This window comes from Anabas testudineus, chromosome 6 (assembly GCF_900324465.2).
Source record: "Anabas testudineus chromosome 6, fAnaTes1.2, whole genome shotgun sequence".
Classification (NCBI taxonomy): domain Eukaryota; kingdom Metazoa; phylum Chordata; class Actinopteri; order Anabantiformes; family Anabantidae; genus Anabas; species Anabas testudineus.
Window position 1 is genome coordinate 8652341 of NC_046615.1, and position 12850 is coordinate 8665190.

At 40.6% G+C, this 12850-nt stretch overlaps 1 protein-coding gene across 1 annotated transcript; it reads left to right on the plus strand.

Annotated features, from left to right (window-relative positions):
* The first annotated feature begins 1297 nt into the window (after positions 1-1297).
* On the plus strand, positions 1298-12109 carry tmem86a (transmembrane protein 86A). Its single transcript, XM_026365669.1, has 3 exons — positions 1298-1436; positions 6377-6641; positions 7184-12109. Exons 1-3 carry the CDS (start codon positions 1416-1418, stop codon positions 7609-7611), a joined length of 714 nt encoding a protein of 237 aa, XP_026221454.1. The 5' UTR covers positions 1298-1415; the 3' UTR covers positions 7612-12109.
* The last annotated feature ends 741 nt before the right edge of the window (positions 12110-12850 follow it).

Genomic DNA, 12850 nt, shown 5'->3' on the forward strand with positions numbered 1-12850 from the left:
ATACTCTGGAAATGTGATGTTGAGCGCTACCAAAGCCATTAACATACGTAAATCCTGAACCAAAGTCAATACCAAATGGTAAAAAAACGGATTCACAGTTATTAAGTAAATAAAGTTAAAGTTAGACTTGAACAAAAGTATAGATTAGCAATCAACTGTAGGCCTAGTTTACTAAAGTAAAAACATTAATTGTGCAGATTGTTATAGTTATATTAATGTGTACATTACATTGCATCATTATAGCACACACAATAAATTTAATTAAATTGTGAGTTAGTAGGCTAATATTTAAAATGTTTCATGCCCATTTTGGTTAAAATTGTTGTATTAACACGTGTTCTTGTATTAACAATGGTTTTTATAGTATAAAACTTTAATTTAAAAAAGTCAAATTTCTCTTCTTCTAGTAAAATAATAGAAGAGCAAAGTAGCATACTTGAAATGAAATTACTCAACCATCACAGACTATTTCCTGCAGTTCAAGACAGTGGCTCCCACAGTTAGTCCAGTACCTCAGTGTGAGCAACAGAAACATAAAATCTACTTATGAAGTATGCTGCTGGATGTAGGATGGATGACTTTATATCCCTCTTGACTTTGTTTTGTCTCTGTGTGTAAAATTACACAGAACAAGAGAAGGGAAAAAAGCAAGAAATTAAACAATGACACAAATGAAACTTTCAAAGTAAATCTGTATGTCCCACCATGCAACAGGATACTGACATTATCAAAAGTTCTTTCAGATCAGGTAAATTCATTCAATTATTAGTCTAAAGTGTTATTTGCCTGTCATGAAATTTTCGGGGCAATTAGGTTGGTTCTTTATCTTCAGACATTTGGTTACACGTGATTTGAGACGAGCAGAGGGGAGACCTTGGGCATCAAAAACAGTGTGTCTGCATTGAAAAGCCAAACAAAAGGGGAAACAGACAGAAGATCCAACACTTATAGCTCACTTGTTTTATTTTAATAGAACGACATTTATAAAAAATATACATCAGTATTGTCCCATCTCTAACCTGTGATCAGACCCATTAACACAGGTTTGTCGGGGCACAATCAAAAAACAAGCTTCACACAAATTTCTCCATTGCTGCAAAACGTAAATAAAAGCCATCTGCTCCTATATGTAAACAGTAGACCGGCTCCTCCTATCAGGGAGTACCTGGCGTTTTGACCCGCCCCCGTATCGATAACACTCCGCTCCTATTGGCCAGCAGGAAACACCCTGCCCACTTACGTGTGTCTTCTCGCCTTATAGCGCACGTCGGACCGCCCACCGGAGCGAAGACAAAAACAATCGGCATCGCTCATACAGCACAGTGTAAACAGGGAGACAAACAGCCAACTAAGATTTTATATACATATATATCCTATATAACCCTTTCACCGACACCGACACCAAAGGGACAGAAATGGTTTCTCCGGTAACAGTCGTGAGTATCAGCTTCAAACCAGCGTTGAGATGTTTCACACAGTGACAGGAATAATAGTGGTTGTCTGTGTTTACCTAGATGATAACAGCATTTCCGTAGATGAAACTGTCCATCCTTATGAATATCTCTAGTGTTGTGTGTTTGTAACTGACTGCATAGTGTCACCAATTCAGCACTGAATGTTATATTATCGTCAATATTCATAGCATAGCATATCTCACTTTGTCCTCGAAGGCCAGCGCATGCTCTTTAGGCGACACTTTAATTAGCAGTAAATAGGATGTTTGCTAACATTTTTAGATGGTGACACTGCGCTGCACACCCACGTTGCTGCAGTTATTTAGTCTTTACTGCCTCTATATTTCCAAGTGTGCAGTCTGCATGTGCTGGGAAACGCAAAGCAGCAGGAGCAACTTTTTTTTTATGTCCAGTGTAGCAGTTTCCTTGATATTTGTGACTGCTACACACCGTAGCAGCCACTGTTCACTCCGTCCCCCTCTCGATAATTCGCGTACAAAAGGACGTTTCCACACATTTCCAAAAGGCAACACAAAAACGAAAAGCCGTCATGTGACGACCTTTTTTTTTTTTTTTTTTTTTGTCTATTTTTTCTTCCCTGTACCCGCCGGTGACGCATGCGCCCAGCAGTCCTCCCCTGTGGCTGGCTGTCTTTTCATCTGCTTTGCTGTAGCTGTGCTTTACATGGACTAGTATGTCCACTAACTCCATGACTGACCAGGTGTCACTAAAGGAAACTGAACATTTTGACAAAGAAATGTGACAGCTACATGAATAATTTAAACAGTCCTAGCATCCTCTTACTTTGACAAAGCTGCTATGAAATGCTACCCCATTTGTAGGGGCCAGAAAGGATGGAGTGCTGTAACTTGGCCCATAGTAAACCTTGATGTGTGAGTACTGTAAGGGGGGTCTGTGTGGGAGAATACTTGCCATGCAAACTGGTTCCCTTGGTAATGATGATGCTGCACAGACCCTGAAGTTGGCTGACCTCACTGTAAATTGTAGTGAAAGGGAATGTAGAAGTGCATACTGAGATTAAAACCCTGTTCGACAGTAGACACATATGTCTGTCTCCAATATAAAGACACAAGAGAGTCAAATGGACAAGTAATAGCATATTGTAATAATAATAAATAAAAATTAGAAGATGTCAGGGGGTTTAGAGTTCACCATCCATCTCTGCTCTGAAGATAAAAATATTGTGAAATGTGAACTTTACCCCATTAGATGCTGCTTGTTCTCTTAAGGGAATATTTCAACTTTTGTCCTAACACAGATGAGGCAGAATATGCCACTCAGAGCACAGAGTCTCAGACCAGCACATAATATACCTAAGTAAAGTAGACTTTGCACTTACTATAACTGTAACTGTAGTTAGGAGATACAGAAGAGTGCAACCATGCCAACCTTGTACAAATATAGAGACATTCAAAATTGCAGCTTGAGCCAAAATCCTTTTACTGCGGTCAGATTTATTTACTTCCCTCAATAACTGAAACATATCCATAATGCACAGCATTGATTACGTTGCTAAATGTATTCTGTTGTGTTGTACATTGATTGCACTGCGCTGTACTGTGCTATGTGACTGACTGTCACTTACCTCCAAGTTATCCTTGGAGCTTGAGCACCTTTAAAAAAAGAAGGTAACAGTGTTGGGCAATGCTACATATAAATAACAACGTCATATGACTCACATGGCAGCTGTGCAACCAACCGAGTAATTGAGTACACAAGAGTTAACAAGTCTTTAATATGCTTCTGTGTGTCATGTTTCTGACAGTAGGCTGGTGTATGACCTAGCATGGTTGAATAGATGTCACCCTGACTGGATGTTATTCAATGCTTCTATGCAGTGCTTTTGTCTGCATGTTCCTTTCATAACTGCAGCTACAAGATGAGTTCTGGCTTAAATAAGTTGCAGGTAGATGAAAGATGAAAGATACTTTAAGTGTTTTGTATCATTCCATCAACATATTCCTTGTTAGTGACCATGCAAATACAATCACCCATTAACTAAAGTATTATTTAACTGTGGACAGAAGCAGGTGTTTACAGCCAGACAACTAAAAACACTTCTACAATCAGTCTTTACTATATAATATATTTGTTTATCACCAGGCGTCTGTGTGATCACAGTTACTACTAGATGCAAAGTGGAGTAGGTTACAGTTAAGATCCAGGAATCTCACTCAGATACAGCACATTGAATGGTAGAAGAGGAGTGTGTCTCAGAGAAAGAAAACGATTAAATCCACTATAGACCAGTTTGTGAATTTGAGCAGGCAATTACGCTTTCTAGATGGAACAATCTGATGCAATCAATGTTTGGCTTAATTGTATAGAGATCCACGTATTAGAGGAGAATAACTATATTAGCTAGAATAACTGGAATGGCACTGTATGTGATAGGACTAAAAATAGCACATAGTATTGTTACCATTTTTAGAAATTCAGTCCAGGTGTTTCCTATGTACTATGATCTTTAGTCTTCTATTGGCCTTGCTCTTATTGTGTAGATGCAGTAAGTTTACATGAAAAACAATGGGAGGGGAAACTGCAAAGTATGGCTTAGATACAGCTCAAATAGGACCAAATGTGATGGGAATCTCAGAGTACCGCCTTCCTCCCAGTAGTCTGTATTCATTCTCCAAACCACAAACTACACTCTGATGACCCTTTTTTTCCCACACAGATGACAACTAAGTTGTTTGAGGCTACAGGTCCTTGAGCATATATAACTTTGGGCCTTGAACTGCAGACTTCAGGCAAAGAGTTCCTTCACTTTTCTCTATTAAATATTAGATAGACATTATCTGTGTAATGATTATTCTTACAGCCATCCTTGAATTCTAAAAGAACAAAACAAAGATGTTTTCTTGTGTTCACCGGTCGCTTGATAAACCGAGTTATGACATTGGATAGTCTAGAAGTACTGCCAAAGTTGCCCTCTATGCTTGGCACCTATTTGTGCTAATGGCGTAGATAGACTTGCATGCATTTTGCAATCTGACATGCTTACATTTTTATTTATGTCTCCATTTGTTTTAGGAATGCCAGGCAAAGTACATAATGGAAAGAATGTATGAGTGCATTAACTCTACCGTTTGTATCTACGGTTAGTTTTGCTTAAGTAGAAAGACTTCTCCCTCTTTTATTGTTTGTTTTTGATAGTAACAGCTTAATTTAATAGTTAGCTCAATCTTAACAGACACTGGGCTTTAATGATGGTGGAAAACCAGTTATTTATCCACCCATTTGTTGGAAAGAATATCACTGAAACTGTAATGTCCACATTTTTAATTCTGAACATGTACCAAGCCACAGTGGAAGATCTAAGTAAACATGGAAGCACACAAAACAACAGGATGTCTGCATTTCTGGGCAGTCCTAAGTCATTTTAGAGCTTTATGTGCTCTACAATCAGATGTTAGTGATACAGAGAGTCAGTACACACTAATTCAACAGCTCACTGCAGCTAAGATGGAAGTGATATCAGTCTTTAGTCTAGTCAGTAGTGTGAAAATGAAGTACCATTTTGAGGGTGCTGTGACTTCTCTGAATATTACTGCAGATAAACTAAAAATGTGTGTGTGTGTGTGTGTGTGTGTGTGTGTGTGTGTGTGTGTGTGTGTGTGTGTGTGAGACTCTTGTAATGAAATCCATATAGTTTTCCTGCTGTGTGTAAGTCATATCAGGTACAGCAGGGCAGCTTTGAGGTTATTTAAACATGTGCCTGATCCTGTACTGTAATTCTGCCTGTTCCCTTCATTGAACAATCAACCCACCCAACCCGCACCGTGACTGAACTAGAGTGACCCCCCTCATTTCCACTCACTTCCTCACTTTCTCACCTCCTCAGTCTCTCCAACTCACTTGTGCACTCCTAAATCCAGCTTCCCCCAAGCTACACTTCCCCATGCTTCCTCCTACTTCTTTTCTTCTGCCCTACTTGCTTATTCTTTTGTGAAAATTGCAATGAGAGCATCACTGTTGTTTGCATCATTTAACTTTACCACAGAGTTTTTGTGGAGAGGAATGACAAAATGGTTACTGGAAAAATAGTCATCTGGGACATCAGATAGCAGCCCATGTGCACTGTGTTCAACCTTTTCCTTGTTGCATTGTGACCTCTTTTTCATTCTGTCCCTCCCTGTCTTCTCAACTCTCCTCCAGTGATCTCAGCTCTAGTGAACCCTCACTCTCTTTAGTTCCCTCCCCAGTAAGCCTTTTTCCCACCTCTTTGGCTGTCTGCCTTAAGACCAGGCAGTGATTCTCAGAACCATAGGTGATCTTTCCAGAATTATTTTGTTTTGATTGTCCTTTGTTTTCTTGTGACCCTGTTAGGCCTCATTTATTTGGACAGAAGAAATATGACAAGAGACACAGTTGGGTGGAAGAAATGGGGAGTTGAATGGTCCAGACATGGAAGAAATGAGAAAGGAAAAAAAAACAGGAGGAGAAGAGGGTAAAAAAAGTTAAAGGGTTATTGGAAGTCAAAGGAACTGTGTAGAGGCCTTTTGCATTTCCCCTTCTACTTGTTGTTTCTGCAGAGTTTCGCTTCAGCTACAAAACATGCGCATGTGTGACATATGACATATGTATAAATTAGTGCCTATACAACTAAGCAAGCCCAATGAAACCACTCTGCACCACCTCAGTAAAGAGAAGTTCTTCAAGTTTGCTGTCGTGTTCCTTTTTATAAATAATGTGATGTGAGAAACTGTATCTCGCAGCAGCAGCAAGGTCTTGAGTGCTTTGAGTTTTTTTAATTCCTGTAAAACATTTTGTGGCCTTGAGATAAATGCCCTTTTAATAAATCTTGTTTAACACAGAGCAATAATAGTATTATATTGTTCTGACTCACTGGATAAGTGAAATGACTCAAATAACAGGGTAAATATTTAACCTGCTTTCAGGTCAAGAGTGAAGGCCCCAAGCTTGTGCCATTCTTCAAGGCCACATGTGTTTACTTTGTCCTGTGGCTGCCCACCTCAAGCCCATCCTGGTTCAGTGCCCTGATCAAATGTCTGCCCATCTTCTGCCTCTGGGTCTTTCTACTGGCACATGGCTTCAACTTCCTGGGTGCTCACTCCAGCGCCCGTAAGATCTTGGCTGGCCTCATCTTTTCTGCTCTCGGCGACGCCTTTCTCATCTGGCAGGAGCAGGGCTACTTCGTCCACGGTGAGAGGAAACCTAACACATAGTGGCTTAGTTATAGATATCCCATCTGTAGGCCTGTCTCCTTTCATATGGATTTGACAGGATCAGTTTAAAGTCAAGTGTTATTTCTAAAGATTTGATCATCAGTTTAGGGTAACAGGATCGGGAAGAGTGTTGGCATCACTAAAGAAAAGGATCAGAAACATGAGTTGGCTAATCTAACGGTTTTTAAACAAACCTCCAAATAAATTGATCATGTGACTACTCATGTTGGGCTTGTTGTAGCCTGTTGTTGCAATGCCACTAAGTTACCAGGGGTCAGAAATGACATTTGATTGTACTAACCGTATCAAATAAAAAACATTAGACAAAGCTAAAATCGAATCCAAGGGCTCAAGATGTAATGAACCTGAATTATCATTATTATCTTATGACTTAGGCATTTTGTTGTTATTTCACCAGGTGTCATGCCTCATACATGATTTGACATGGCGTTTAGAGAGATACAACTTTGTATGATAGCATATAGATTTTAATCAATATGTGTGTATAATATCCTGCAGGTCTTCTGATGTTCGCTATTACCCACATCCTCTACTCATCTGCCTTTGGGATGAAGCCCCTTAATGTGTGCGCCGGCCTTGTGATTACTGCTGTCTCATCTCTGAGCTACATGCTGCTCTACCCTTACCTGTCCGGCCCCTTCACCTACCTGGTTGCTGTCTACATCGCCCTCATCGGCTTCATGGGCTGGAGGGCGATTGCAGGCCTGCAGCTCGCCAACGACCTGTGGACCTGGACCAAGCTGTCTGCCTGCCTGGGTGCTGTGCTCTTCATGGTTTCTGACCTCACCATTGCCGTCAATAAGTTCTGCTTCCCTGTGCCCCATTCACGCGCCATCATCATGGCCACTTACTACGCCGCCCAGATGTTGATAGCGCTGTCAGCCGTTGAGTGCCAGGACGCCGAGATGGCCAGGAAGAGGTACTGAGGTTACTGCAACGACGGGTTACGAAGCTAAAAGGTGGCAGCCACTCCCCCTCCGGCCCTCAGTGATCATGGACACATCTCACTGCCATCCCCAGCCCTCAGTCCCTACGTCAGTGTGGTGCTCCCGCACCATTGTTACCATGGCGACTGGTCCAAAACAGCCTTCACATGGCTATCACCCTACTACCCACTAGTATGGTGGTCCCACATCTGTCATGAAGATACGGTATTATTATCTTAACAGTCCTGCCTGCGCCTCCTATCCTTAAATGGCTGTCTCTCAACCCTAGTTACCATGGAGACATAGTAAATATTAAAAAGTAATAGGAGTGTATTAATATACTATATACTGTATAGAGAGTGTTACTTTACTTTTAACTTTTATGTTTTAATTTAAGGGGAACATGTCACTGGGGACCTTCAAGTGTTCATGGGAGAGTGTGTGTTTGTGTGTGTGTGCGTACGTGTGTGTGCGTGCGTGTGTGTGCGTGCGTGTGTTTGATTAATACTCTTACCTCGTTTTCCACACAGTCCCATTTCACAGTCACCACACTGACGAGCTCTTTTGCTTCATGTGGTCCAATAATACAACTTAACCTCTTACCTTTGTCATTTGTTTTGTTGCCTGAGACCATGTCAAAAAGGGATTCTTCTGCTTTCATTTTTTACTGACTTGCCCATGCTTACTCTCTGTTGTTCTGTGTTTCCCTGAATTAAGGGTGCTATTCTTAAAGCCAGGAGCATATCCAGACCTGTTTTATTATGTGCAGTCTTTTCCATTTCATTTCATTTACAACCACACTGTCTTTGTTCATTCCTCTATTTCAAATCCTTAACAAACCCCCACTCAGTCTCTCTGGATGAATATTTTTTTATTAGCATCTTCTTGAATCACTAGATGAGGAGAAGAGAGAGACAGAAATAAAGCAATGAGGCGGAAAGCTAGTGGGAAGGTTGCGTGACTGCAACAACTACAGTGTATTGTAGATTTAGTAGGTGTTAGAGGAGGTGGAGGTTGTTTGAGGAAGCTTCATGCTTCCTGCTGAGATTATATTGACACTGTCCTGCTGTCAGAAAGCGACACAGTAAACACTGTAGTCGTAGCTGACCAGTGTACACACTGTAACATGCTGCACTGTGCACCTGCCTCTCCTTTTGGTGTGAAATCTTTCAGCTGTACAGTGTTTTGCCTGCCGTCAGTTTTTAATATTGGTGCAAATGCCAACAGGCTCACACACCTGACACCTATGGCTCCTGCTGGTTTAATTATTAGGAAAAAATCCACAGGGGTTCTTATTGTTGGACTAGATCAGCTAACCCATGTTGTCACTGGCCTGGGACCATGTTATGAAGACTGAAAAGAAAGGGCTGAAATTTATTACTTAATCTTTTTTTTTATCATCACTCAGTGTGTTAATGTAGCTAGGTCTCACTCTTATAACATCTTACACACACAATAATGCTTATAAACACGTCCTGGGACATTTCTGTCTGAAAATAAAGGATATGAGGGGACTGGCTTGTCACATGAGGGAACAGTTATCCCATTATTCCCAGTATTTCCCTCTGACAGGACACTTCATCAGCTTTAATCCTGCAAAATCCATCGCAGCTAATCCCCAACAAGTTGGCTGATTTGTCTTTCATCTCTCTCACTTTTCATTTGTTTCTGCACTAGTATTAGTTAGTATTAAGTGTCTTACCGAATACTTAAGATGTCTACATGGTGTATGTGCATGTGTGACTGTGTGTGTGTGGGTTGCCTTTGTCTTAGCTGTTAAGAGAACATGTGCGTGTGTGTATGAGCGGTAAGAAAAAAACGAACTCAAGGCCAGAAATGCTGTAAACCCTTATAGTTTTATATGGAGTAGATACACTACTGGAAATTGTTAATGTATTCTCACAAGGCTCTTAAACTTATCTTCATACAAATCACTTCTTTACATCTGTAACCTCTTTATGTGTTTTACAGCATCCCCTGAATCCTTACTTATGTGTTTTCAGGTTCAAATTGGGGGAAAGATTTGTGTTTCATTTTCATTTGATTGTGAGGAACAACTCGGTTTGACTCACATATTATCAGTATATGTCACAGGTTTTATGGTTAATTCCACTACTAGTTTAGAATACTGGAAATAAAATCAGTGGCTTTAGAAATGTTTGCTAGCAAATGAAAGTATTAATGACTAACAAAGAACTTAAAGGGACAGCTTTAGTTGTTTAGCTGTTCAGTCCGAACACACCTAAAGATGATATATTGTGCTGTACATAAACAAATGGGGATGGAAAAAAAACAAACCCATGTTGTGGAATCGTTCTGCTGGGTCAATGAACCCTGGAGCTGTCGGTAATGCACCTTTATACGCACAAAAAACACACACAAAATATGTTAAAGCAGCTCATCAGCCACCATGAACGATCTGCAGGCAGACCATGGTATTGACACTCATGAGGTTTTATTAGTTTTGTCTGAACAACAACAATGCACAGTTTGACCAGGACAGACACTCTATTCTATTTCTTACTGCGGGTTTTCCCAATACTTCCTCAACCTCCTTTTGGCCTGTCAGCATGCTTGTCAGCACAATATTCCTGCTTTGTCAGTCAGAAGTGTTTAGTCATTCTGTCAGTGTCCATGTTTTAATAAGTCCTACCCCGCAGAACGCTTCTCATCTCACTGATCACCAGTAGAACATGTTCAGTCAATTAAGTTCAGCAGTTAATATGAGCCTTCGTGCTGAATGGCGTCCACAGAGACCAGACCTGCACTCATCTCCTTATTCTGTCTTAAATGAGCATTTAGTTGGGTACAAGGAGAGATGCTGGTTAGCATGACTCGCTCTAGTATGCAGCCTAAAGTGAAACCACAAGGGGCTGATAAGATTTAGTCGAGCAGTCTTACTCATCCTTACTATGTGGGCAATTTATGTAAGCACTACTTTCTTCGTTCTCTGCCACATAAAGCCTCTTGGCTTTTGTTCCCGTGGTCTAATGGCTTCGTGCCAGTAGACAGGCTTTACTTTGAAGTATTTCTGAGATTATTTTTGCTGGCTAACCCACTCTTTAGAAATTCTCCATGACTTTGGGAAGTGAAGTTGCTTTTTCTGAGGGTGATAGATGAAGGGTGCAGTGCCTATAGTGCAAGAAATCAAAAGGTTATATAGAGTCTGAACGCTGAAAACAGTTTTTTTCTGTTAGTAGGAATATGTTTTAAATATTCAGTTTCACCTCTGTTGTTTCTATTATTATTTGACTGAGACACAGATAAAAAAAAACTGAAAACATATTAGGGAACTGTGTGGAACCTGTTAGCATCAGAGCCCTCTGGTGTTTCAAACAACCCCCGACCTTGATGGTGTGCTTAGGATGGAAGTTATTGTTGAGTAAAACTGTAGCTGGAATAGGTAAAGAGGTGAAATATGACCCACAGGGGAACTGACAGGACTTCCTTTTCATCCGATCTGTCCCCCCCAGAGATGACGGGCCAGCAGAAGCACTGCTCACTTTACCTCACTTAGCTGTTGTCGACGGCTTTATGCATGCAGACAAAAGGAACCTGAGACGTCGGTGGGAGTCCCGTATAGTTTAGCGTAACGAGCTGGAACCAGTAGCTGCTGTGTTAGAGAGGGGCCATGGTTTCACCTGGTCTCCTGAAGACGTTAGCACTTTTCTTTGATTTAACGTGTTTTCACATTCCTTCTGCTGTTGTTTCTTCTGAACTTACTGTTGCTGGTTATGTACTGTGTCCATTACACGCAGCCAGTGACATTCAGATCACACTGTCGAGCTGTAAGGTTCGTACATACTTACTCATGCATGACAACTAGGTTGAATTGAAACCTCCACATCAACATAGTGATGGAAAAGTGCATAATATACACACCCTTTTTTTATTACAACTGACAGTTCTCCAACATCAGTATAAGCATATGAGAAATAAATCTTGTTGTAATGTGAACCTGAAACCACTGTGTGCTGCACTTTTTCTGCACTGATCCACACTATGTCCAGACAAAACGGTATGTTGTTATAAATCATTCCTTCCTACTCTTTCCATTTCTTTCTTTAGCACACAAAACAGAAGTTCCTGTTAAAAAAGACAGTTTTGTTTTGATGCCGGTGGTTCAGGCACATGAAAGCGAGACAGCAACGCAGGAGAGAATCAGCATTTTTCCTGAAAAGGCATTATGTATCTGTATTTTGTTAAGTGTTATCTTTTATTGGTAAAGTCACTGTGGGAAAAGCTGGGTTCGTTTTCCACAAATAACATTGGACTTTTTCTTTGAAGGCCCTTTACAATGCAGCATCTGACTTCATTTTATGATGTTTTCTCTTCCTTTCTCTGATACACTTCACCTTGTTGCCCTTGATTTTCACTTTGTGATTTGTTTCTTTAATGACTGTAGTGATGAAATAGTTTCTTTGCTGTAGTTAAACTGCTATGAATGTGAATATCTATTGAAGAAATAAATGCAAATGCAATGCAACTTCAACTTTAATGACCTTTGGTTTTGTTTTTGTTTTTTGTTTTTTCATTTTTAAGAATGAGAAGGGGCCACATTCAAAATGTCTTGTATTTGTAACCATTTAGTGATTTGTGTTTCTACAAAAGCTGGTGGCCATCGACAGCTGCCATTAAAGCAGAAAGAACTGGAGGACAACGGAGAGCTCTGTTCTAGTAACTTCATGCACTCTATTGTCTGATAGAGGTGGAAAATGTGCTTTCAACAGCCTTTAACCCTGTGGAAACTCGTCCAGACTTCTACCAGCAAAGCACTCTTTCTTCCCTTTTCTGTCTTCTTGTTATGTCGGGTCTTTAATCTCATACTTTTAAAACATCCTCACACACACACACACACACACACACACACACACACACACACACACACACTGCACCTCATAGTTTATGCCTGTAGGGACGGCTCCAGTTCTCTTCCAAACGTACCTCATTCATTCACAGCCAAGGTCTTGCCATCAAAGAACTCCAGTCTTCTGCAAAAAGAAGGCATCTCTGTAATGGCCTTTATAAAACAGGCTTGGTGACACACACTTCCACAGAAGCGTGCTTCATTCAAGTCAAATTGGGGAACACTTTATGCAGTGCAATATAATGTCAGGAAAATTCACATGATTTTGGTTCCTTTTCAGGTGCAACAGTCTTTCAGTTTCAGATAAGTACCCAGCTTGACTATTCAAGTTTTCATTCCAAGCTACTTCCAACTTATTGTGCCTTTCCGGAG

What these genes read in the sequence shown, in the direction of transcription:
- tmem86a (XM_026365669.1), top strand. Translation starts at nt 1,416, where the DNA reads ATGGTTTCTCCGGTAACAGTC. An exon ending in TGGTTTCTCCGGTAACAGTC is followed by an intron (nt 1,437 to 6,376) that starts GTGAGTATCAGC and finishes ACCTGCTTTCAG; the next exon opens with GTCAAGAGTGAAGGCCCCAA. An exon ending in GCAGGGCTACTTCGTCCACG is followed by an intron (nt 6,642 to 7,183) that starts GTGAGAGGAAAC and finishes AATATCCTGCAG; the next exon opens with GTCTTCTGATGTTCGCTATT.